Source organism: Hibiscus syriacus, unplaced genomic scaffold (genome assembly GCF_006381635.1).
Source record: "Hibiscus syriacus cultivar Baekdansim isolate YM2019G1 unplaced genomic scaffold, ASM638163v2 tig00015339_pilon, whole genome shotgun sequence".
NCBI classification, from domain to species: domain Eukaryota; kingdom Viridiplantae; phylum Streptophyta; class Magnoliopsida; order Malvales; family Malvaceae; genus Hibiscus; species Hibiscus syriacus.
In genome coordinates, this window is record NW_024062358.1 from 31571 (window position 1) to 55397 (window position 23827).

General features: G+C 32.0%; 4 protein-coding genes and 1 long non-coding RNA gene across 6 annotated transcripts; 2 read left to right on the forward strand and 3 right to left on the reverse strand.

Annotated features, from left to right (window-relative positions):
* Window positions 1–405: 405 nt before the first annotated feature.
* Window positions 406–3761, forward strand: LOC120207762 (VAMP-like protein YKT61). Its single transcript, XM_039207183.1, has 6 exons — window positions 406–605; window positions 855–952; window positions 1800–1904; window positions 2019–2084; window positions 2994–3080; window positions 3687–3761. Exons 1-6 carry the CDS (start codon window positions 413–415, stop codon window positions 3735–3737), a joined length of 600 nt encoding a protein of 199 aa, XP_039063114.1. The 5' UTR covers window positions 406–412; the 3' UTR covers window positions 3738–3761.
* Window positions 3762–4993: 1232 nt separating this feature from the next.
* LOC120207763 lies at window positions 4994–7166 on the forward strand. Its single transcript, XM_039207184.1, has 3 exons — window positions 4994–5255; window positions 6484–6507; window positions 6676–7166. The coding sequence occupies exons 1-3, from the start codon at window positions 5060–5062 to the stop codon at window positions 6975–6977; spliced, it is 522 nt and encodes a 173-aa protein (XP_039063115.1). The 5' UTR covers window positions 4994–5059; the 3' UTR covers window positions 6978–7166.
* Window positions 7167–7513: 347 nt separating this feature from the next.
* LOC120207759 (alpha/beta hydrolase domain-containing protein 17B) lies at window positions 7514–9767 on the reverse strand. Its single transcript, XM_039207179.1, has 5 exons — window positions 9387–9767; window positions 8962–8998; window positions 8087–8323; window positions 7951–7998; window positions 7514–7888 (listed from the first exon to the last, which is right to left on the reverse strand). Exons 1-5 carry the CDS (start codon window positions 9683–9685, stop codon window positions 7607–7609), a joined length of 903 nt encoding a protein of 300 aa, XP_039063110.1. The 5' UTR covers window positions 9686–9767; the 3' UTR covers window positions 7514–7606.
* Window positions 9768–18699: 8932 nt separating this feature from the next.
* Window positions 18700–21269, reverse strand: LOC120207760. 2 transcript variants are annotated; one of them, XM_039207181.1, is made up of 2 exons: window positions 21009–21269; window positions 18700–19541 (listed from the first exon to the last, which is right to left on the reverse strand). In XM_039207181.1, exons 1-2 carry the CDS (start codon window positions 21196–21198, stop codon window positions 18862–18864), a joined length of 870 nt encoding a protein of 289 aa, XP_039063112.1. In that variant the 5' UTR covers window positions 21199–21269; the 3' UTR covers window positions 18700–18861. The 2 variants fall into 2 exon arrangements, with proteins under 2 accessions (XP_039063112.1, XP_039063111.1); XM_039207180.1 differs by having other exon boundaries at window positions 20997–21269.
* Window positions 21270–21982: 713 nt separating this feature from the next.
* On the reverse strand, window positions 21983–23502 carry LOC120207758. The gene is made up of 3 exons (XR_005524235.1): window positions 23450–23502; window positions 23122–23277; window positions 21983–22176 (listed from the first exon to the last, which is right to left on the reverse strand). It is a non-coding gene; the product is annotated as an uncharacterized LOC120207758 (long non-coding RNA).
* Window positions 23503–23827: the final 325 nt, after the last annotated feature.

Below are 23827 nucleotides of genomic sequence, written 5' to 3' on the forward strand. Positions count from 1 at the left end.
TTTTATTAAAAAAACTAAACAAACCAAATTTACTATATTTTTAAAGTTTTTATATATTTTACTATAATTTTTGGTATAACTATTAGTATCCAGCTTATTGACTAACTAATACGAATCGAATATTATAAAGATCTATTTTAAATCGAATTACTTTATTCGTAACATAAGAATTTAAACCTCTAGCCCTTTCCCAAACTACGTATTGTTGGTATTTTTATAAATTTATATAATAATTTTATAATATTTAAAGTGGAGAAAATATTTCAACATTGCATGGTGCTGTTGGTTTTATTGCCAAGAATCCAGGAAAGAAAAAGCCTCCAACTTCGTTTCTTACGGATCCGAACAAAGAAAAAAGATATTTCTACAGAGAGAAAGATCAAGAGACAGAAATTGTGATTGCTAGGGAAAGATGAAGATTACATCGTTATTAGTATTGAAATGCCACCCAGAAGGATCAGATCCCATAATACTAGCCAACGCATCCGATGTTAGCCATTTCGGTTACTTCCAAAGGCCAAGCATCAGGGAGTTTATCGTCTTTGTCTCTCGAACCGTCGCCAAACGAACCCCTCCCGGCCAGCGCCAGTCCGTCCAGCACGAAGGTTATTTCTTATTCGTTAATTCTTGTGTTATTTGTTTCGTTGATTATTAATATCTCTGGCAATTAGATCAATAACATTAACACTGTCTTCAGATCTTTTGTGTATTATCTTGTATTACATTGCGCTCTCCATTTTTTTTCTGTCGATTTCATTTCTGTTTTAGATTTCAGACGATGATTCGGTTGAACATGTCGAGGCTACGGGGAATTATGCTTATTTATTCATTTATGTTTGGTGATTTTAATGTAGAGTACATGGTGCATTCTTACAACAGAACTGGACTTTGTGCTATTGGATTTATGGATGGTCACTATCCCGTTCGAAGTGCTTTTTTGCTTCTCAACCAGGTATTATATATACAAACTGTAACTCCAATCTTCTCTGTGTCATGATTTGCCTTAAGATTCAATATCATCCAATCTTATTGACTGTAATATTGCTGTTTTGCATTGGTTGTATATTTTTAGTTCGATTATACAAGGTGTCATAGCCTGAGAGTGATTATAGCAGGAAATGAATGGACAGGCAAAGGTGAGAAGAAGAGAGGAATTGGGGAGAGGACATTTTCATTGATGGTTATGATCTTTTAAATGGATATATCTTCATAGACTCGATTATTGTATAATGAGCTATAATTTATCTGCGCAACAGGTTTTGACTGTTGTTCTATTTACAACAGAAGCTTCTACTCCTATGTATTGGCCTAATTTCACCAGATTCAGTAACCACAAGCTCTACTCTTAAATTTATTGCCCTGGATTCTTGCTCCTTTTCAGCATGAACTGTTTATGATCCAATAAATATATAGAAAGTGTCAATAATAGTTAAAAGTTTCCTTAAAATACCATTACCTTTTGATTGCTTTTCACTGGTAACTCATGTTTATGCTTGTTGATTGCCACCATATATGTTGGACATGGTTGTCCTTTTTTGATTTTTAGATATCTGGATAAAGGTTTTGTTCCTTTCTCTTTGCATCCGATAGAAATAACTAGATGGACAGGGCGATGGGGGATGGTAGATGTGTCTGTGTCTATAATACATTAATAGTTTAAGATGATGTCAAGAGTTTGTTGATCACATTCATCACGTTTGGTATGCATCGTTTTCTGTTTCATTGTGTTCTGAAATATGTTTGCGAGGTTGAATCCTCTGTGAGTTCTTTGGAAAATTTCAAAGGGTAATGTTTGGCAGGTGGTAGATGAATATCAGAAAAGTTTTGGGGAATCATGGAGAAGTGCACAAGCTGATAGCACTCAAACTTGGCCCTATTTGGATGAGGCTTTGACCAAGTTTCAGGTGTCTGTTTTCTTTCTCATTCTTTATGCTATGTTTTAAATTTTTGATATGGGATGTATAGTTATACTTTTCAAATTAAACTCACACCTTATATTATCCTTTTACCGTTTTCAGGACCCTGAAGAGGCTGATAAATTGTTGAAAATTCAGAGGGAGTTGGATGAGACTAAAATCATCCTTGTAAGTATTTTGCTATTTTTTGGGGGGAAAATGATGATTCTCTGCACTTTTCTATTTGCTTTTACATATCCTACTATGCCATACTCAGCTCCAATGATCTTTTTTGTTGACTATCTATACTTGAATCTTTTTTTCTTTGTAATGCTGTGATGAATTATATCATTTCAACATAAAGATTTGTTTATAAAGGGCAAATTCGTTAAGGTCATCGTGTATGTGATTTGAATATGGATGATGTTATGGAATCTTTTTTTTTGGGTTTTTTTTTCCAGTTGGATATTGGAGTCAAGTTTTTGGTTTCATAAATTGTTTCTCCTTAAAATTCTGCTGCCTGGAAAAGTCGTTTGCTGATAGTTGTAGCTTATTGTAAATTGTCAGGGAAGATAAGTACTGTGAAATATTCAAGTTTAGGTATAACTTGTAAAGTGGCCAGTTAGAAAAGAGGAAAAGATCTATGGTTGCATTGTTTTCATATGGTTTGTTAAGTCCATAAAGAGATTGTGTTTTAGACCCCATTTAGCATCGCTTTTAAAAAGTGTTCGAGGTTCAAAAATACTTTTGGAGTCGAAAATATTTTTAGTCCCCATTTAGCATTGCTTTTAGAGCCAAAATTACACTTTTAGTTATCTTTTTGTGTTTGAAAAGCGTTTTTCCATATCAAGTTTCAAAAGCAATGCTAAACCAGACCTTAGTATTCTTTTCATGTTCTCAAGTTGAGGATTATAAAGGATTTTAGTTCTGCTGAATTATTTCATTGTATTCTCTTCACATGTCATGATTTCCGTAGATTTTCCATTTAAAATGCAACTTTTAGAAATGCTGAAAGTATTAGTATGCTTGTGTTAGCTACGATTTGATTCATTATAAATCCTTCTCTCAATCATTGGAATGACTATGCCTTGGATGCAGCATAAAACTATTGACAGCGTGCTTGCACGAGGTGAGAAGCTGGACAGTTTGGTTGAGAAGAGTTCAGATCTGAGTGCAGCATCTCAGGTACATGTGCAAGACAATATAATCCTCTATATCTTATTGTTCTTTTGTAGTTACAATCACAAGTCATACATATCTAATTAGAATCGGAATTAATAGCTATAAAACACGAATCATATCGAAATAAATTTAGAACAACTCACATACGATAGAATTTAAATTATAATAAAATCTGGAGATAATAACCCACACGTGATTTACACGAGTAAAATCTGGGTGTATGTCCTTACCAACTGTGCCAAGGTCTCGTTGGTTGCATGTCTTATAGTTTATTTTTAATAATTGTTACTATTCTAATGTTAGTTTCTTATACTAAGTAGTAAGGGGTTATTCGGTTTGGTTCGATTTTTAAATAAAAGATTATTCGAACTCAACATTTTCTGTTTGATTTTGTTGTTTTATTCATCATTTTTCAAACTCAACTTCCAAATAAAATAAAGGAAAATTGATTTTTCAATTTTGTTGTCAGCCCTACTTTTACCTTTTTTTTACCCCCTCCCCACTTTTATGTTCTTATAGGAATTATTATTGTCTTTACTACACATCATCTGAATTGAGTTGAACAATACGTTGTTGCTAACATGAAACCTGTTTTGGTTATTGGAACAGATGTTTTACAATCAGGCTAAGAAAAACAATCAGTGTTGTAGTATACTGTGAAACTTGTAGACAAAGACGGCTATGGCATTCCCTTGTTCTACCACCTGAAGCCGATGGTAACTGTTATTTGTACTGAGAAATAGCAGATTTTTAATTACCGGTTTCTTTTTCTGGATGTTTGCGATTCTTATATAACATAACTGTATGCCTAATATGGCTTAAAGTGTGGGTAGTGCAAAATAAATAAATTCCATATCGGTTAGATATTGACCTTTTAAAACGTACCTTATATTTCTTTTTAGGCCTTGTCTTATAGTATAAATTATGAATGTGGTTATGATGTCGTGATTACGGATATTTTGAATATTATAATATCATTTGTTTCTTAAAAATAGTCGTTTTTAAATTAAGGATATGAACTTAGTGTCGTAATAACATTGAAAATCGTTATAATATGATAGTAATATTATGTTGCGATTATAATTTAGTACTATGCATTTTTCACAAGTTTTTTTTTATCAAAATTATATTATTTTGGTACATTACACTCATGAGCACTTGATTATGAGTGAATTTTATTTTGACCATTGATCTTTTGATTTTGTCAATCAAATTACTTAATTATTTAAGTGTTGTCAAGCAAGTCATCAGTCGTTAACATTTAATGGAGTAGTCAATGTAGTTATTAAAAAATTAGTATAATTACATATTTAATCCTTACTATCTACATATTTTATAAATTTAATCATAATTTTAATTTAATTTAATAAATTAATCTAGATTTTGGGGTTTCACTACTTTTAAGTTTTGAGTTGAGTTTCGTGACTTTTAAAATGATTTTAAAAAATTCTAAATTGATAGAAGGATAGGAGATGATGAGATAAGCTAAATGATATTTTGAATGGTTGAAGAAAATATAAGAGAATAATTATTATGACATTGATGTGATAAAGAGATAAGTTATAAAGTTTACCTTTAAAAAAGAAGAATAAATCAAAAGATAAAAAGGAAAATATGAGATGGATGACATCTAAATATCTAATTATTTAATGCTCTAATAATCAAATGTGAGTAAATTAAAAAATTAGTGGTTAAATTAAAATTTTAAAATTTCAAGGACCAAAATAGAAATAAAATTAAAATTGAGTGATAAAATAATGTAGTTTAACCTTGATTATTTTGGTGAAAGCTGACTTTAGAAGCTAATTACTAAAGGTTAATGGGAAAAAGACGTGAGAATGAAAACATTAAAAAGGCAGTTGAAGCAGTAGATTTCATATTTATAGCCACCAATCAATGCATCCCTGTTCAGATCTCGCTGTTCCATCAACACTATAAGAGAAAGAGTGAGAGAAGCAAAGTAAAGAGATAGACAGTAAACGATGTCAAGGCGATCATCAGGGACTTGCTTGAGGCTATGTCTAGTAACATTTGCTGTAGTATCAGCACTTGCAGTTTGTGGACCAGCTCTTTACTGGAGATTCAAGAAAACTCTCAAGCTGGGTGATTCCAAATCCTCTTGTCCTCCTTGCATCTGTGATTGTCCTCCTCCTCTTTCTCTTCTCAACATTGCCCCTGGTATCCTTTCCTTCCCCCCCCCCCTCTGTTGTGGTTCTGGATTTGCTGTTAGATTTTGTTTTTGATTTACTTATGGAATACCCATTTGAGAAATTAGAAGTTTTGATCTGCTTTTTGTTGCTAAATTTGAATTCCGAGCTTTGGCTTTGTTTGTTGTCTTTGTGAAGTTCATGTTTCTTCTGTTTGGGGTTTTGATCTGTTGCTGTTGATAATGTCTCTGCTTGGCTGTTGTTATGCAAGTAAACCCTAATTTGAATTCGGATTTGTGCTTGATTAATCATATGTTGAGTATGAAACTCAATCCCCTTCCTGGAATTTCCGTCAAAGTGGACAAACTTATAATATTTAAGGGGGACAAATTTATAAAATTTTAGGTTGTTGAGAATATATTCTCATTTATTAATAGAAAATACAAAGAAAATTTCTAAAATATGAGAATTTGGAATTTTGAGTGGAGATTGTCCCTGCCGCCCCATTCGATGTTATATTATTACATTCATACACCCATACGAGGAAGATGAAACTCAATTAGTATCGCTCTTTCCATCTGAAGAAGAAGGTTGATCTTTATAGAACTAAAATGGCGAGAAGGGGTAAGGAGAAAACATAGGCAACCAGAATACCAGATAGATGGTGGTATATGAAACAGGGAAAAAAGAGTGATGGTGTCTTAAAAAAAACACGCCAGTTACGTGTGAAAACTAACCGCCGATCACTCAATGAGAGAAAGTATGAATATTATACTTAAACACTCATGATAACCGATACTCGATCGATGATTTCTCACTTTGCATTATCAACGGCGACCGACCTTTCGTGATTTTAGGGCTTACTAACCATACAATAACATGTCATAGAAAAGAGGTCCGGTTTCCTTTGTTTAGTGATTTTGTTACTTGTCAATCTGTGGGGAGATGTAAACTACACCCTCTCTGGGTTTTACATCGAGGATGGTGAACTGGTCTTTAAATTTCTGGAATGACTATTGATAGTTAGCTGCATGTAAACTGATAACTTTGGACTATATTACCTTGTGATGATGATATATCATGCCGAATCTGCAGCTCTTATGCATTTTCGCTGTTGATTTCCTTCTTTCGTGTTTCTGCTAGTTTTGGCGGCAACAGTTGTAAAAGTTTGCGTCAAGTGTTCATGTGTCTGCTACTCGAAACTGTAGTTGTCTCACTGAATTACTCATCTTTTTTGTGCTTTTGTTCTTCTTTTACAGGATTGAGCAATCTCTCAATCACAGGTTAGAGTTTACTTTATCAACTCATATTGGTTTAATTTATGACGAATTTCTTCCTATCCAACTTTTTTATCTATACTGAATCGTTCCCCTTCTTTCCTAACGTGTACTCTGTCCGTTCATCTGATGAACCAAGATCATGTATGCCTGATATGAACTATGATGTCACAGATTGTGGAAGCAATGACCCTGATCTCAAACAAGAGATGGAGAAGCAATTCGTGGACCTTCTGACGGAGGAGTTGAAGTTGCAGAAGGCTGTTGCCGAAGAGCATTCCCGCCATATGAACATCACCTTTGGTGAGGCAAAAAGGGTGGCTTCCCAGTACCAAAAGGAGGCAGAAAAATGTATCTCGGCCACTGAAACCTGCGAGGATGCAAGAGAGCGAGCCGAGGCCTCACTAATCCGGGAGAGGAAAGTTACAACATTGTGGGAACAAAGAGCTCGACAAATAGGTTGGGAAGGGGAATAAACTGTCATACTACTGTGTGGACCTATTACTATAAGATCTCTTTTTCAGATTTTCTGCTTTGCATGAGAAGCTGAGACTGCATTATTTACATAGGTTCCAGGCCATAGGATGAATGTTGATAAACGTGGTGGACCATAGGAATAACAACAGAATGAGTCGAATCGGGTAATGTTTGATCCTCCGCCGATTCCTTATTGGCTTGCTCTGCTCTATCTCTCGTCTCATCTTGATTTTAGATGTCAGACTATGATAAATGTTGGACACATTCATAACTGTATCATTACATCATTTCTATTGTTGAAAAAGAAAACATTCAAAATGAATCGATTCAAAATTCATTTAACGATTCGAATTTTACAATCTCATGCAAAGATCAGGGCTAAGATGGGGGATAGGGAAGAACATAGATGGTAAATGATTTTCTTTCTTTCTTGCTGAATGCTTTGAGTTTTTACACAGAATCAACTTTGTAATATTATACATGAAACCCTATGAATATCGATAGTTCAAAAAACGAATCCGAATCAGAGATTATCTATGATCCCTATCAATTTATAAATTTCAGAGAAACAGATCAAGCCCCGCTGCCATTCAATGGGGCAGGACAATGAAACTATACGTGTTCGGACTCATGATTCCTTTGTCGAAGCACTTCGCTTCGTCTTCAATCTCAAGCATTTACAGTGGTTAGTTTCTGCAATGCTTGGGGTAGACGTAAGCTGTTTAGCCGGCTTCGTAATCGAAAGCTTCTCCATCGCTTTTATGAATTTGCGTAGATGCCTAATGTACTCCGGAAATGTTTCGAGGTTGCAATGGCCACCACCCTCCACCCATAAAGGATCATATTTTTCCTTAGCAAGTTCCCACAATCTCTTCCCGTGTGACCAATCGACAATGTCATCTTCCGTTCCCTGCGATGAACCATTGGTATCATTCGACAAAGACAGAGGACAAAGACATGAACATCACTTACATGAATAACCAGAACTGGACAGTTGACGTGCCGGATTTTGTCGATATTCTACAAATACAATCAGAAAGAGCTTTCAAGTTCCAATCATATCTGCAACGACGGGGGAATTTAGACAATAAAAGAATAAGTTACAAACCTTGAAGATATCGAACCAGAACGTCATCTTGACCGGATATAAGACCCGAAGGCCGGAAAGGATGGCGCTGTGAAGAACAACGCCGCCGAGTTTCTTTAAACGAGAAGCTAAATGGAGAGTCGGTCCACTTCCGACAGATTGGCCATACACAATCAAATCTTCCTGCTTAACTCCATATTTGTCCTTTAAACAATTGTGCACCGCCTCTATGTCATGATACGTGTTGATTTCGGATGGCTATATTGTATTTGCACAAGAATTAGCAAACATGTTCAAGCAATTCAAATTACAAAAATGCTTAATTGAAACAAGTATTTAAATTATGTCTCTTATTCATTTTACGTCTTTTCTTATTAAATTAGATGTTTAACGTTTTTAAAGTTATTATTTAAGATGTTCGACTATTGCAGAACCGAACGATTTCGGTGTAAAGGAATTGATCTTATACTTACCTTACAGATTAATAAAAAAAATGTTTGGATGCTTAAAAAAATTATTATCCAATCAATGTTTGATATGTAATATTTTTGTTTTTTTAAATAAAATCATTAATTTTTAAAAATTTCTTATATTACTCAAAATTTCGAAATTCATTAAATCTCTAACCCAAAATCCTTATTTTTTTCTTTCAAAATTTAGAGTTTATCATTTTTAAAAAATTAATATTAATCAGAAATAATACTATGTGTCAAGTAATCATTTGTTGGTGGATTTTTTTTAGTAGTAGTTGACAGTATGACCTTAAAATGGTGACATAATGAAACCTTAAATGATAATTACACCTAAAATAAATAAGAGATATAATTTAAAAATTTATTTCATTTTAATTAAATCATACAAAGATGAAAGGAAACAATCTTAAATGCCCCATTTACCTTGCCAGTGGATGCTCCGTATCCTGAATAATCATAACTACAAAATCAAAAGCAAAATGATAATATAAAAACCAATTTGCTGATAGGAGAATCACAGCTGTGGCGACTTCCCACAATTTAATATTTGATAGCAAAATGAGCAATAAAGCAGTTTTAAACTTTAGTTGTCCGTTCAAATGAAGAGTAAACCGTTAAGAGCCACCACAACCACAATTTTCTTATCAACACAAACCTTTCATGAAGATGGAAGACGATACAGAGATTTACGCATAAACGGATTTAAGATTTTATGTTAGAAGGAAGATGGAGACGAACTTATAAAATTTGAAGGAGACAAAAATATATTTTTAATAAAAAATATAATCAAATAATCTAAAATATATAGTAATTTGAACTTTTTATTGAGTTCATGAATTCAGGTATACCTCATGATATTAACCCGAAGATGGGACCTGAGCTCGGTGAAGAGTTCATGCATCTGCCCCAAATCGGCAGCATTTCCATGGGAATACAATAGCGTTAAACGAGCAATGGGGTGTTTCCAAAAGGTTGCGACGATCTTATTACCGCCTTTGGTATCGAGCAAATGAACATCCATGTTCTTGTCGGCCGGTACGCCTTGCAGAACCAGCCGCCCATCTTCTTCCTTTTTAACCTCGTACGTTGGTGGGTCTGGTGGGAAGAATGCAAATCTTGCAGCCACGTTCGACGTTACATTCCCCATGTAAAACCAGACCGACGAGGAGAAGAAAAAAAGAAGAAGCAAAGTTCTTTGTTTTGTTTTTTTTATTTATTTATTTCAGATTTGGAATTGGACAAGACATGAAATGAACATGAGGGAAGGTTAAAAAATGATTTTTTTTTCCAATGGGGACGACGATGAAAAGAAAATTAAGAATGGAAGGGAAATTGGACCCGATCAACAAGGATGGCGCTCCAACTGTGTTCCTGTCATTGACTTGAGATTATCGTGTTTTAGTTTTAATTCAAATTATAGGGTAAACCATTTATTTGGTATATAATCTATTTCTGTATTTCTATTTTGGTTATCTAATTATTTCTTTTAACAAAATCAAACATAATATTATGTTTTGTTTCTATTTTGACAACGAATCATTAATTTTAATTGTTGACTTTGTTTCTATTTTGATCATAAAATATTAATTTTGGTTGTTGAATTAATAGAGAAAGCGACGTAGCATGATATAATAACAGTCGTAGTCCCCAAAACTTATATATTCTATTAATTTAATCCTAATTAAAAAATTAATTAATATAATAAGATTGTGACATATGTCACCATCTTGTTAGAGTAAAATAAGGGAAAATATAATAAGATGCTCGTACCATTTTTCAGGATCATCCTCGTTTTTGTATTTTGTATACTCCTAGAGAGTGTAATCATGTTGCTCATGTATTAGCCAGCTGGGCTTTAAATTCGGGTGGTTCTTTGTTTTTTGAGTCGGTTTATCCCGACATCATTGTTCAGAATGTTAAAAACGATGTCATTGATTTTTGATTAATATAATTTGGGTACTCTTTTCCCCTTACTAGGTTTAGAAGGGGTTTTTAACGAGGCCCATGAGTTTCATTCAAAAAAAAGGGAAAATATAATGAAAGAAGGGGACCCAAACCTAGGACTAGGAGGGGAAGGGCACAACTAAGGATGGTTATGGGTTTGGTTGTGTTGGATTTTTGGCTCATCCGAATCTGACTCGAGTATAATATCCTCTCATCTAATCTGACTCGAATTTAAGATAAAAATTTGGACCCAATCCGATCCGACACAAATATAAATATAAATAATATCATTTTTATTAGGTAAAATAGGGACCTAATTCGAAAAATATAGATAGAGGATTATTATAGCAACTATCTCAAATTATACAAAAGTTACTTAAATTATTATTCTTGGGTGAGGTATTTTGGACCCTAAAGTCAGTCAGACTTCACATTTCTAAAATCTAACTCAATCTGAACCCAAATATTTTAACAAAACGAATTATCCTATAAAATCGGGTCAAGTTAGAATTCGTCAAATTAATGTCAAATACATCCCTAAGCACAACATTCAATTATTGAACCAGTTTTTTTTTAACTATTGAACCAACATGAATATAAAAAGATATTTAATAATATACTATATTTAATAATATTGATTTCTAAAAATACTAAATCATTTTTACCCTAAATGAAGGAACTCCTAGTATAAAAAGATATGATTCATAAAGGAATTGTTGTTAAAGAAAAGTATTAACTAGAAAAACAAATTCAAGATGAAGATGAAGATGAAGGATGCTTTTGTCTTTTAGTTCTCTAGGTTGAACGTTCCTTTTGTCCAAAACAATGTGTTGTTCCTAAAATCTTTTTTATAGTGTCGTTTTAAGTTATGATTTAGTATCATCGTCTCTCTTTTTCTTATTATTGTTTTTATTGAATTTTCTTTTGATTTAGATCTAAATAAATATTCTCCCCGTTTTGATTTCATTCTTTCTACATATTCTTGAAGCGTTTGTTTTAGTCTACTTTTATAATACGATTGTTCTACTTTTATGACATGATTTTGTTTATCGTTATGCTAGTTTTTTGTTTCATATTACATTCATCACGATGCGTCTCTACCTCATGATCAGGAAAGATCGATGGTCTCGTTCGAAAGGCTAAACCATTAGGTAATGAACGCTCAAACATCCTTGTAGACATTATATTGGAACTTATAAGAATAATAATATGTTCGAAATGTTCAATCATTTGATAATAAACACTCAGACACCCCTATAAATGTTATGCTCAACGAGACCTCGAAGAATAATAATTATATCTTTAATCACTGAGATCGTTTGATACGTAAATTCTATTTGATAGGTAAATTCTATTAGTTAATTAACTTGTCACATGTTTGATGATATTAATTTCACAATAAGAATAATGACGGAGATAGACTATAGAGGAGTTCCTTTATTTATCATAATTCCACGTTTGCATGGATGAAACATTCACGTCTATAAATATCAACATGTTGATATTCATCCAGTATTATTTTACCTCGTATTTTACTAATTATTTTCTTAATCTAATATTAAAAAATATATTTTACTCTATTTATGTACGTAATTTCAGTGTATATAATATACATTTAATTAAACGTAAAATTATTATATTAAACATTTAATTAAATTATAAGTACCAGTTATAGCACAGCCACCGTCAATATTAATGATTGCACTACGTTACCGATTACTTATATACTTTGCTAATTTCATAAAATATTATTTATTTTAAATGGTAATGAATTTGATTGTAGAGATTGTGTAGACTTTTGTTGCAATACGTTAACGATTACTTATATGCTTCTTAACCTCATAAAGTATTATTTACTTTTATAATTATTTATATTTGATTTATACATCATTTAATATAAATAAAATATTATAAAAATATATTATCATTTTCTACTTGTGACGTTGAAATTTAAATATTTAACATTATTTAGAGATAAATGTTTCAAAACTATTGATAATATATATTATCTGACTACAGTTAAATCAAAATGAAAAAAATGCTAAAATTATGAAAAATTTATACAGTTATTATTAAAAAAACACACGTAATGCATGTTTAAGTTACATATTTACACTATAAGAATCAGTTGGTCTAATGAGTGAGATACTAGATCCCTTAAACAATGTTAGATGTTCGAATCTTGATATTTGCAAGTGAAATAAACTAATTTAAGGGGGTCATTTTCGTCTCTACAGTATATGATCTAAAGTAATCGATCGATATCACATAAACATGAATACAACAACAATGATATCACATATGTATTAACTTTATCTTCAATTAAATTTTTTATGTGATATTTAGGTGAAAGAATCATATACTTTGACTTATTTCATAGCTAATTTTCTAGGGTATGTTTGACCCGGCAACGCAAGTTGGTCATTGCCACGTATTAGCCGCTTATTCAACTAGTGTTTTAGACACCCAAATAAGTTGGCGGCGACAGATTTAGCCACGTATGCATGTTGCAACACACGTTCTTGATCTCCATTTTAATTTATTTTTCTAATATCCACAAGTTATCATAAATAAAACACTATGTATCGATATCTAGTTGGTTTAATAAGATAAAACATTTACTTTTTAAGTAATATCAAAAGTTTAAACATTTATATTTATGAATTAATAACTTAAATTAATAGAATTATTCTTGTTTCTATAGTATTATATCCAAATTAGTCTATTAATATTATTTTGAATACTCTAACTATTAAAACACCACCACCAATATTCGAACCACCGTGTAATTCCGATCAAAATCTAAGTTGGCGGCAATAATGGTGGCCGGAGATGACTGACAACGGTTCATAATGGGTGAAAATGATATATTTTAGTTTTTTAGAGTTTTTTTATAATTTTCATTAATTTTTTAAGTTTTTTTTATAAATAAATGAAGTTTTTTTGTTTTTTTAAATAATATTTTTATTATTAAAAATTTTAAAAATATAATGGTAGCCACATAAAAGTGTAATTGAAAAAACGTTAGACAATTATTTTTAACAAAATTTTCTTTATTCACTAAAATATTTTTCGAGACAAAATTTAAATACTTAATTTTGTATTAAGCCTAAAAATAATTAGTGATAAAATTTATAATTTACTCCTAAGTATAAAGTCGGAGACCGAGAGGCTAAAGGACTTCAAAGGCATACATCTCCATTAAAGGAAACATTTACTCAACAAACCGTCAACGTTCTAAATATAAGGGACTTTTTGTCTTAAAATCACCAAAATATTTCATAAAAAGAATAAAGACTAAAGTGATTATTTAATTAAAAGTTAGAGCATTTTTTCTTAAATTAAATTATCGAGTCAAAATACTAAAAAAATAAAGATTAAAATAATTATTTAATCAAAAGCTAAAAATATTTTTTAATATTACACTTTAAATTTTTAATATGATTTTTTAAAAAATTCACGTAAAATCATATGGGTCATTTCCTCCACTCTTTCAAAGCTTCTTTATATTGTAATTTTTTAATCACTTCCCAAAGCTTTGATTAGACAGTCGTGGGAACTTGGCTTTTAGTGTACTTTGTCCCAACCTCAATTTGAAATCCTAATGATAGAGAGTGGGAACTTTATTCTATTTGAACTTCAAAAAATATATATATATAGTTAAATATAAGTTCACCTTCATCACTTATCTTGTAAATAATTTCATAATTACTCATCATTTAAAATTGGAAGTTGGGATCACCATTGATTTAAGGGTGCGTTTGGTTCACGGAATATAAGATTACCAGTGGGAATGTAAGATTACCAAGAAATAGCATTACTGGGAATGTTGTATTTTGTGTTTGGTTGGCTTAGCAGGAATGTAAGATTACCGTGTTTGGTTAAAGGAATAAAAGATTATTGGAATGTATATTTGACCAAATTGTCCTAATTATATATTTGTGTAATATTACAAGTTGGAAAATATTTATATATTTTCTTTAAAAAAATTAAATTCATAATATTTATATATTTTTTACAAAATTAAAAATAAAAAAAAGTTTAATGAAAGGGTAAAAATTTTATTTAAACCCTTGAACTTTATATAAAATTTTAATTATAGATTTTTTTTTTGTAAATCTAAAATAATTTAAGGATAAATTTGTAATTTAACATTCGTAAAATTTTTATTATTCGATGACAGAATAAATATATTTTTGAAAAAAAATAAAAATTTAAGGGCATTTTAGTCCAAAACGCCGGTAATCCAACAATACCTAAGGAAAGGGAGGTAATGACATTCCCGGTAATATACCCCAAAAAATCCATTATTGGTAATCTTACATTACCGGGAATAGGATTCCCGGGCTAACCAAACGGGGGAATGTGGATTACATTCCCATGGGAATCCCACATTCCCCAATCCAAACACCCCCTAAGGGTGCGTTTGGTTCACGGAATGTAAGATTACCAGTGGGAATAAAAGATTACCAGGGAATAGGATTACTGGGAATGTTGTATTTTGTGTTTGGTTGGTTTAGCAGGAATGTAAGATTACTGTGTTTGGTTAAATGAATAAAAAATTATTGGAATGTATATTTGACCAAATTGTCCTTATTATATATTTGTATAATATTACAAGTTGTAAAATATTTATATATTTTCTTCAAAAAAATAAATTCATAATATTTATATAATTTTTTTACAAAATTAAAAATATAAAAAAAGGTTTAATGAAAGGGTAAAATTTTATTTTAACCCCTGAACTTCATAAAAAATTTTAATTTTAGACTTTTTTTTTGTAAATCTAAAATAATTTAAGGATAAATTTGTAATTTAACCTTCGTAGAATTTTTATTATTTAATGACAGAATAATGATATTTTGAAAAAAAATAAAAATTTAAGGGCATTTTAGTCCAAAACGCCGGTAATGTTACAATACCTAAGAGAAGGGAGGTAATGACATTCCCGATAATATACCCCAAAAAATCCACTATTGGTAATAAAACATTACCGGGAATGACATTACCGGCCAAACCAAACGGGGGAATGTGGATTCCATTCCCGGGGGAATCCCACATTCCCCCATCCAAACGCCCCCTAAATGTTAAAGAAAATGTTATTTTTCCTAGGTGATTTGTGTTTGAACAATTTTATATATAAGTATGCATAAGTTTATCCATATTTAAAATCGAACAAAAATACTATGTTATTTTAATTTTTTATATATATTTTTTAATATTTTATTTATATTTTTAATTGAAAATATGTTTTTGCGTCTCCTAAAATATTATAAGTTTAATCTCTTTGTAATTTTATAAATTCGTCCTCAAACATAAAATTCTACGTTCGTTTTCATATGCAAGCAATTTAAACCTATGCTCAAACTTAGAATTTAGGTTAGATTCTGAATATACATATGAACTGAAAGGAAGAACCTACAAGCCTAAAATAAACACTTTCAACTGACCTAAAAGGGTACAATTATTGGGTGTATTTTAAAAGAGTTCTTTTTTGTTAACAACATAAGGGTAAAGTGATTAAGCTCTCTTATTGTCACTTTCATATATCAACGTTCAAACTTTGTTGGTATAATTCTTTCTTTCAATTAAGTACTTCAAAACCTTATCTTAGGTAGGATGATGACTTTTTCGACTCCGATAGATTATGATGTCACTTAATCTGATCGAATCTTATTTTTTTTAATTATGGGTCGATACAAGTCTTTTATTAAAATATTTAAATCTAATCGTGATCATATTATTGTCTCATTATGTCAGTCTAAGTCAGATTAAATAATGTTGAAATAGAGATCAAATTGAGGTCAGACGTAGATCCTAAAGTTTTGGATCAGGATAAAGATGACCACAAACTCATACGACCTTGTTGCCATCCTAACCACAAGGTTCAGTTTAATATCTTAAATTCTTTTTTGGTTCAATTAGGTACAAGAATTTGATTTCATAGTTTAAATAAATCATTTACTATGAGTATCAATTTGGATTGAAAATTCATGTTCAAGTACCAATTATTTAATTGGACTAAAAAATAAATTAAAGTATCTAATTAGATTAAAAGAACATTAAATATTGAATTAAAGTTTTTAAAAGTAAATACCTCATTAAAATAAAAATTTAGATATCAAATATATATATTTATTGGAAATTAAAAAAAAAACTTTGGGTGCTTCTTCCTTATTATAAAAATTAGGCCCATCTTTTAGGCCTATTGACCACAGATTAGGGGAACATGGAAGTTACAGTAGTTGGGCCAAACCCAAAACGCTAAAGAACGGAATAGAATAGTCCAAGTCACTTACTCAAAACATATGAAAATTAAGGATTTAGCTTAGGTTGTTGTTCGGATCGGGTCGAATTTTTTCTCACTCAAATTTAGTTTGAAAATTATTTTTTATTCATGAGAACTTGACCATATATATATATAATTTTCTTTTTATTAGATAAAATAAGAATTTAATTGACAAAATTAATATAAAAAGAATAATATTGTATTTATCTCTAAATATATTAGGGATATTTATAATATTATACCGGGTTGGGTCAAGTCAAAATTTGTAACTCTAAACTCAAGTCCGACCCAACTCGAATCCATATTTTAAAGAAAAAAAATTAACCAACTAAACCAAAACCTGAATTTTAAAAAATTATTTTTTTTGATAACGTAGGACCTCTCAATGCCAGGTTAAAGAACCCGACCCTACAAGGCAACCTCCGGAGGGGCTCAAAGAACCCACCACTCTGTCCCCCGCTTTTTTCCAGGATTCCCAGCCAACGCGGTTCGAACCTAGGACATGAGACCAACTCATAATCCCAAGAGTCCTTGTTTTGCCAATTGGGCCACGCATGCGGTGGTAAAAATAATTAATTTTCTATTGCTTAAAAAATATTAAAAATGTTGAGGTAGATTAAGGATTATTTACCAATTTTTAGGATATTGTTTATAGAAATATTTACTTGTTATTTTACCTTTTTTAAAATAATAAAAATTGAATTTCATTAATAAAAATGATAAAATGAATTATAATTATAACGTACCGAATCATAGAAAGAAAAAATGGGACAATAGTCTAACAAAATTCATATAATAATACCCAAAGATACAAATAAAAATAAAATACTCCGTTAAAAAAAATCCGATAACTTTAATAAAAACTTGCATGCCACTTTGCGGAATGGACTGTCAGATGTAAACTTAGGGGGTTCAGCAAGTGTTCCAAAGAAAGCTAGTGGATTGGTTTAGCAAGTATTCCAACGAAACGCAAGTTGATTAGGACTGCGTCTACGACTGCCATTGCCTCATCGTTGGAGCTCTAGCTTGGGCGAGGAACTTTCAAACCTGTTTCCGTCCCTATGGTGAAGCTTCGCAAAGCATCGAAAGAGCAGTGCGATGGGAGAAACCTTTGGCAGGGTGGATATGTGTTAACACAGATGGTGCTGCTGCAAATGGTTCGTTGCGAAGTGCCGCAGGGGGATCCATGCTTGACTGTGAGGGTAACTGGCTCCTCGGATTTATGCGTTCGATTGGTTGCTGCTCACCTCTCCAATCCGAAGCATTGCATGGGACAAGGGATATGAAAAATAATTCTTCAATCCGATTGTCTTACTGCTGTGAATATGATGAGTTCAAATGATGATAGTGCTGATCATTGTTCCTTGGTTCGAGCAATTCGAAGTTTAAGAAAACGAGCATGGGCAACATGTATTCAATGGATTCCACCAGAAGCTAATAGAGTTGCGGATGGTTTAGCCAAAATGGGTCTTTCGAGTTCAATCGACATCACTATGCTTGATTCTATACCTGCGACTATCCTTGATCTAGCATTAAGGGATGTTCATGGACCTCTCTATCTACGGGTTGATGTTAGGTGATGTAATTTGATATCTTCTTTCTTCAATTCAAAAAAAACATTTAAATTAAATTCATATTCATTTTTGAATATTTCAAATTAAAATATATTTATCAATTTAATTTGAATAATAAAAAGTATCTATTTATTTTAGATATTTCAAATTAAAATATATTATTATCGGTTTAAATTTGAATATATATATATATATATGTACATACATTGAGTAAATCTCTCTTGGAAGGAAATCCCTATAAATAGAGAGCTAGCTTTCTAGATTAAACATATCATATAATACAAACCAACATTCATATAAAAAACTAAATTCAATAGTAATTTACCTTAATTTCAGAAATCTCAGTTGGTAGTATTAAACAAAGGAAATACAACCCAAAACTTCATTTAAGATGGCATTGAAATACAAAAGTATAAACTGACAAGTACACCAAAGATAATACTATGGCCAAAAGGATACAATATAATCCCCAACACATAAAGACACTAATCGAAAGAAATATGCTTTGCTGAATTGTCATGTGAATGAGAGGCCACATATGACAATTATGAGATATACACTACAATCCATGAACAACGCATCAATCGCCTTCTTTGCCACCAATCCTACCTCCAATGTCTTGCTTAATTGCTCGGCCCAATTATTGTCGGCGGCAGAGGAGGGTTTGTTCTCTTCTGGAATGACTTTTCGTGAACTTACGTGATCCCCGAGAAGAAGTCGCCCCATCACGAGTGTTACGTTGGTCAACAGAATGAGGTAGAGTGGCCTGAAGCTGATAATGTTCCCTAAGAATCTGGTTCCTAGATGAGGAAACCCCAAGCGTACCAAAACAACTAAAACAGCCACAATCACTGAACAAAAAAGGCGTGCTTGCTCAGATGCATCAATTGCAGAACTTACTTGCTTAGGTGTGAAAAAATTATGTTTTCGAGTTGGTGTTTCTGAATGATGTACTGTCCTTGACGTGGAAATCAATGAAACTTGGTCATCTGATAAAACCGGCAGTGAATTTGTTTGACCACTTGTATTCAACGCAGAATCATTTGAAGGTCCGATGCTTCTATCTCGTCTGTGGGATGTTGATCCTTCACCAATTCCACCATTATAAGCGCTGGGCTGACTGTGATTAGAATCAGAACTAGGATTATTTTTTAGAAGCACAGAAGTTGAGGCTTCATCATGGACATCAGGAGAAACTGCATGGCAATAAAAACCGAAAAGCAATTAACCAAAAGAACAAGGAATCCATCAACAAAACCATCGGTACTAATATCTATTCAAAACTTTTGTCATTATTTCAGTAACTTAGAGATACCAAACAAGAATATTTGAGGCGCTTATGAGAAGCAAGTTCAATGCTTTCAAGAACCCAAAAAGCTAAACCTGAGAAGAGACTAGCTTTTCCATATGCAAAATTCAGCTACCATCCTAATTTCAAATTTTCAATTGCCAGGATTCAACTAAACATTGATCCTCAATTGACCCATCCAATTTTTAATGCATAATAAACTCAAAAAAAAGAAAAAAACTTGAAAAGATGCATACCAATCAGAGTGGAGGGAGAGAGAAGAAGAGTACTAGTAAAAACCCAAAAGCAATTAATCAAAAAAACATTGGGATCCATTTAAAAAAAAAGAGTAAAAAAACCATTGGTATTAGTATCTTTCAAAACCTTTGTTCATCATTTCAGTAACTTGGTGGCACTTGAAGGATACTTGATGGCACTTATGAGAAGCAAGCTCAATGCTTTCCAGAACCCAGAAAGCTAAACCTCGCAAAAGACTTTAACTTTCCCAAACGCAAAATTAAGCTCCCTTTCTAAATACAAATTTTCAATTGCAGGAATTAAACTAAACATCAATCCTTAACCAACCCATCCAATTATCAATGCATAATAAATGAAACAACCCTCCAAAAGATGCATAAAAATCTGAATGGAGGGAGGGAGAAGGATACTAGTAGTAGTAGAAACCCAAAACCAATTAATAAAAGAAAACAGAATCCATCAACAAAACCATTGACATTAGTATTCTTCGATACTTCTATTCAATATTTCAGTAACATGGTGACATTAATGAAGAATATTTGATGGCGTATATAAGAAACAAGTCCGATGCTTTCCAGAACCCAAAACGCTAAACCTTGGAAGAAACTTTGAGTAGCTTTCCTATTGCAAAATTTAGCTACCTTTATAAACCCAATTTTTCAATTGCTAGGATTCAACTAAACCTCCATCCTTAATAGACCCATCAAAGTATAAAGACATAACAAACTGAAACAAGTACAACCTTTCAAAAGATTCATAAAAACAAGAATTGTGGAATATTTATCGGTACTAGAATCAAAATAACATGAATCCATCAGCAAAAGCATTGGTATTAGTATCTTTAAGAACATTTGTTCGTTATTTCAGTACCTCATACATTAATCAATGATGTTTAACGGCGCTTACGAGAAGTAAGCTCAATTCTTTCCAGAACCTAAACCATAGAAGATACTTCGACTAGTTTTCCCAAATCCTAAATCCAACTAACATCTTAAATTTCAATCTTCAATTGCTAAGATTCAACTAAACCCTGATCCTCAATAGACAAAATAAACTGAAAAGATACCTAAAAATGAAAATCGAGGGGGGGAGAGAAAAAGGGTACCGGCGTTTTGACCTGGGAAGTCGGGTGGCGGATCTTGAGCGAGGGGGACCAACGGCGGCGGCGGCGGAGGGTTGGCGTCGATTTGGTTTTCAGAGTGAGGAGGAGGAGAGAGATTTTGAAGATGACCCGTAATAAAAGCCAAACGATCGGATCCTCTTTCGAGGATTTTCCGGCGCCGACTTTCTCTGCTGCTTGTTGCCATGTTTCCGCAGCTATTGTCTGGTGAAATCTTGAAATTTGGAGACCGTAAACTAACCAAAGCAATAAAATGCTTCTATTCGGCTTTCTTTTTCATAATGAGATTTTATCATATTTTTGTTTGAGTCACTTAACTTTAAAATTTTTCAATTTCATCTTTAAGTTTTCAAATTCAACTCTTCTATATCACTTGACCTTTAAGTGTTATTTTTTTTGATAAATTTATGAAAAAGAATCAAAACTAGAATTAACTGAATAAATTTATAGAGTTATTCAATTTTTAAATCAAATTGGAATAATTATTTTGATTTTTTTAAATATCCTTTGACCAATTTAAATTGTTAGGTCTTAACGTAAAATTTACAAATTTAACGGTAATATGACATGTGATATCAACTAATAAATTTTTTATTAGATTTAAATGTTAACATTGATCAAATAAATGAATTGATGAAATTTTAAAATTTAGAAATGTGATCGAATATAAAAAAAACAGTGACTTACATTCTATTATAGTAATAAGATCCACCATTTCCCAACACCTCTTTCGTAAAACCGTTGAAAAGACCTACATTGTAGTATTGGGAGCAGTGGTTAAGCATCATTCTGTATTATGCATTTTTTGCATTTTTTTCCTAACCTCGTAAGCAAAATCTAAACTCTGAAATTGCAGGATGTGGTGACATACAAGAACTGAATGGATCAGGTATGATATTTCTTCGACGAGAATGTATTTCATAATGATTGGAGAACTTAGAAGTACAAAACATAGAAGCAAACGAAGATGCCTTATTTGATTATCAATCTGAAATATGATGACATTATAGTAAAAACATAGTCCTTCACCTCTGTATCAAACCAATAGCCTCAAAGATAATGTCTCGGGCTAGTGATAGGTTTACAAGTAAACTGCTCTCTTTGGCCTCGATTTCTCTAAGATGACGGATTTGACTCTTATTATTCTATTACCTTCGACAAAATTCTGCAGTAAGTAGGAAATTGTTTATTTTACAAAGTAAAATATACCGAATCTAGGAATGAGATATCAATAATTTAACTAGATGCTCAGTTATCAAAATCTATTATTTCTAGTCTGAAGAAAGCAGATGAAGAATTGCTGCATATCTACCATAGATTAGAATCAGAAGATATGACCATGAAGAAACCTTCTGATCATTGATCAAGAAACCCAAATGAGTATCATACGAGTTTGGCGGTTTTTGCCGAACGACCGGATGCAACGGTAGAATTCACGTCATTTCCCTAAATATTTCTTCACCAACGTCAATTCGCTAAACTTTTTTAATGACAATATTGGCCTAAGCCACTAAAAGCACTTAACATATATGTTAACACTTCTAGTTAAATTAATTTCATTAATATATGGTTGGCAAGTTAGTAAACTTACTTAAGAGGAAACCAGTATGCTCTACACTTCACGAATAAAAAATAAAAGAGGTATAAGTGATCATCAATGGAGGACGCTGAATTTGGTTATATCTGGTTAATGCAGAAAAGAAACTGGGAAAGAGAGGTAGCACTATTCTTATGGCGGATGGCTCAGAACTTGACGAACTTAATGCTCTGAGAGAAGATGATCACTTATTCATTGTATAAACGTTAAAATTGTATTCATCAGTGATCCATACTTTGATCTGTTTAACAGATTATTATTATACGTATGTAAGTTATGTCGCGTGACATTTCTTAAGAAGAAAAATATTTGCAATACAATTGCATGTGTATATGAATGGATCTTTCTATGTCCACTGTTTGTGACAGAGGCAATGCATATTTACCAATTGTGTTTTAGCTTCAATGATAATGGTAGAGTGGCATTTATTAATGCCCAATATTAACCCATCTTTAGTTATTAGGTTCCCCATAAGAGTAATGAGAAGGTGGTGATGGAAATTATAGAGCTTACAGTTTTCATTCTCTGCTATTCAGCATGTCCAAAACGGTGAATGCAGCTTTCTGGAACCGTTCCTTCTCTTCCTCCAAACTTTTCTTCCTTTCAAGAGCTGAGTCTTTGCACTTCTCTACATCTTCCAGTATTCCCGAAGAGTTTTGATCAATTTCACTGCAGAAATTAATTTAAAAGGTAAACAGAATATAATGTTAGGAGAAATAACAGAGTTTCGATCCATTATTCCATTATTCCCAAATTAAGTTCCACATCGCTATTATTCACTGATGAAGTAACAAAGAAAGATTCAATTCACTGATGATGTAACAAAGAAAGACTCACTTACTTTATCATCTTAAGCATATTCTCCATTGCCATCTGAACATGTTGTGACAAATCTGTATTAATTAAATAGAAGTTACCGATTATTATTGTGCGAGGTAAATAAATATAAGAAAACAACACGATAGGAGAAAATAAAATTGTAAAAGAATTGCAAGGACGTGTTCATAGAAGTGAAATCTATTCAACTTATCATCCTGGAAAATGTCCAGAATCCACAGAAAATGAGAGGGAAACATGCGATCTCAAGAAATAAACAATTAATTATCCAATTTAAAACTGATTCAAGCCAAGAACTCCACGTTTGCACGCCGTTTCTTAAACAATTTGAATCACGCTGGTAAACAATAATGAAATGCATTTGTTAAACGCGAATATTTAG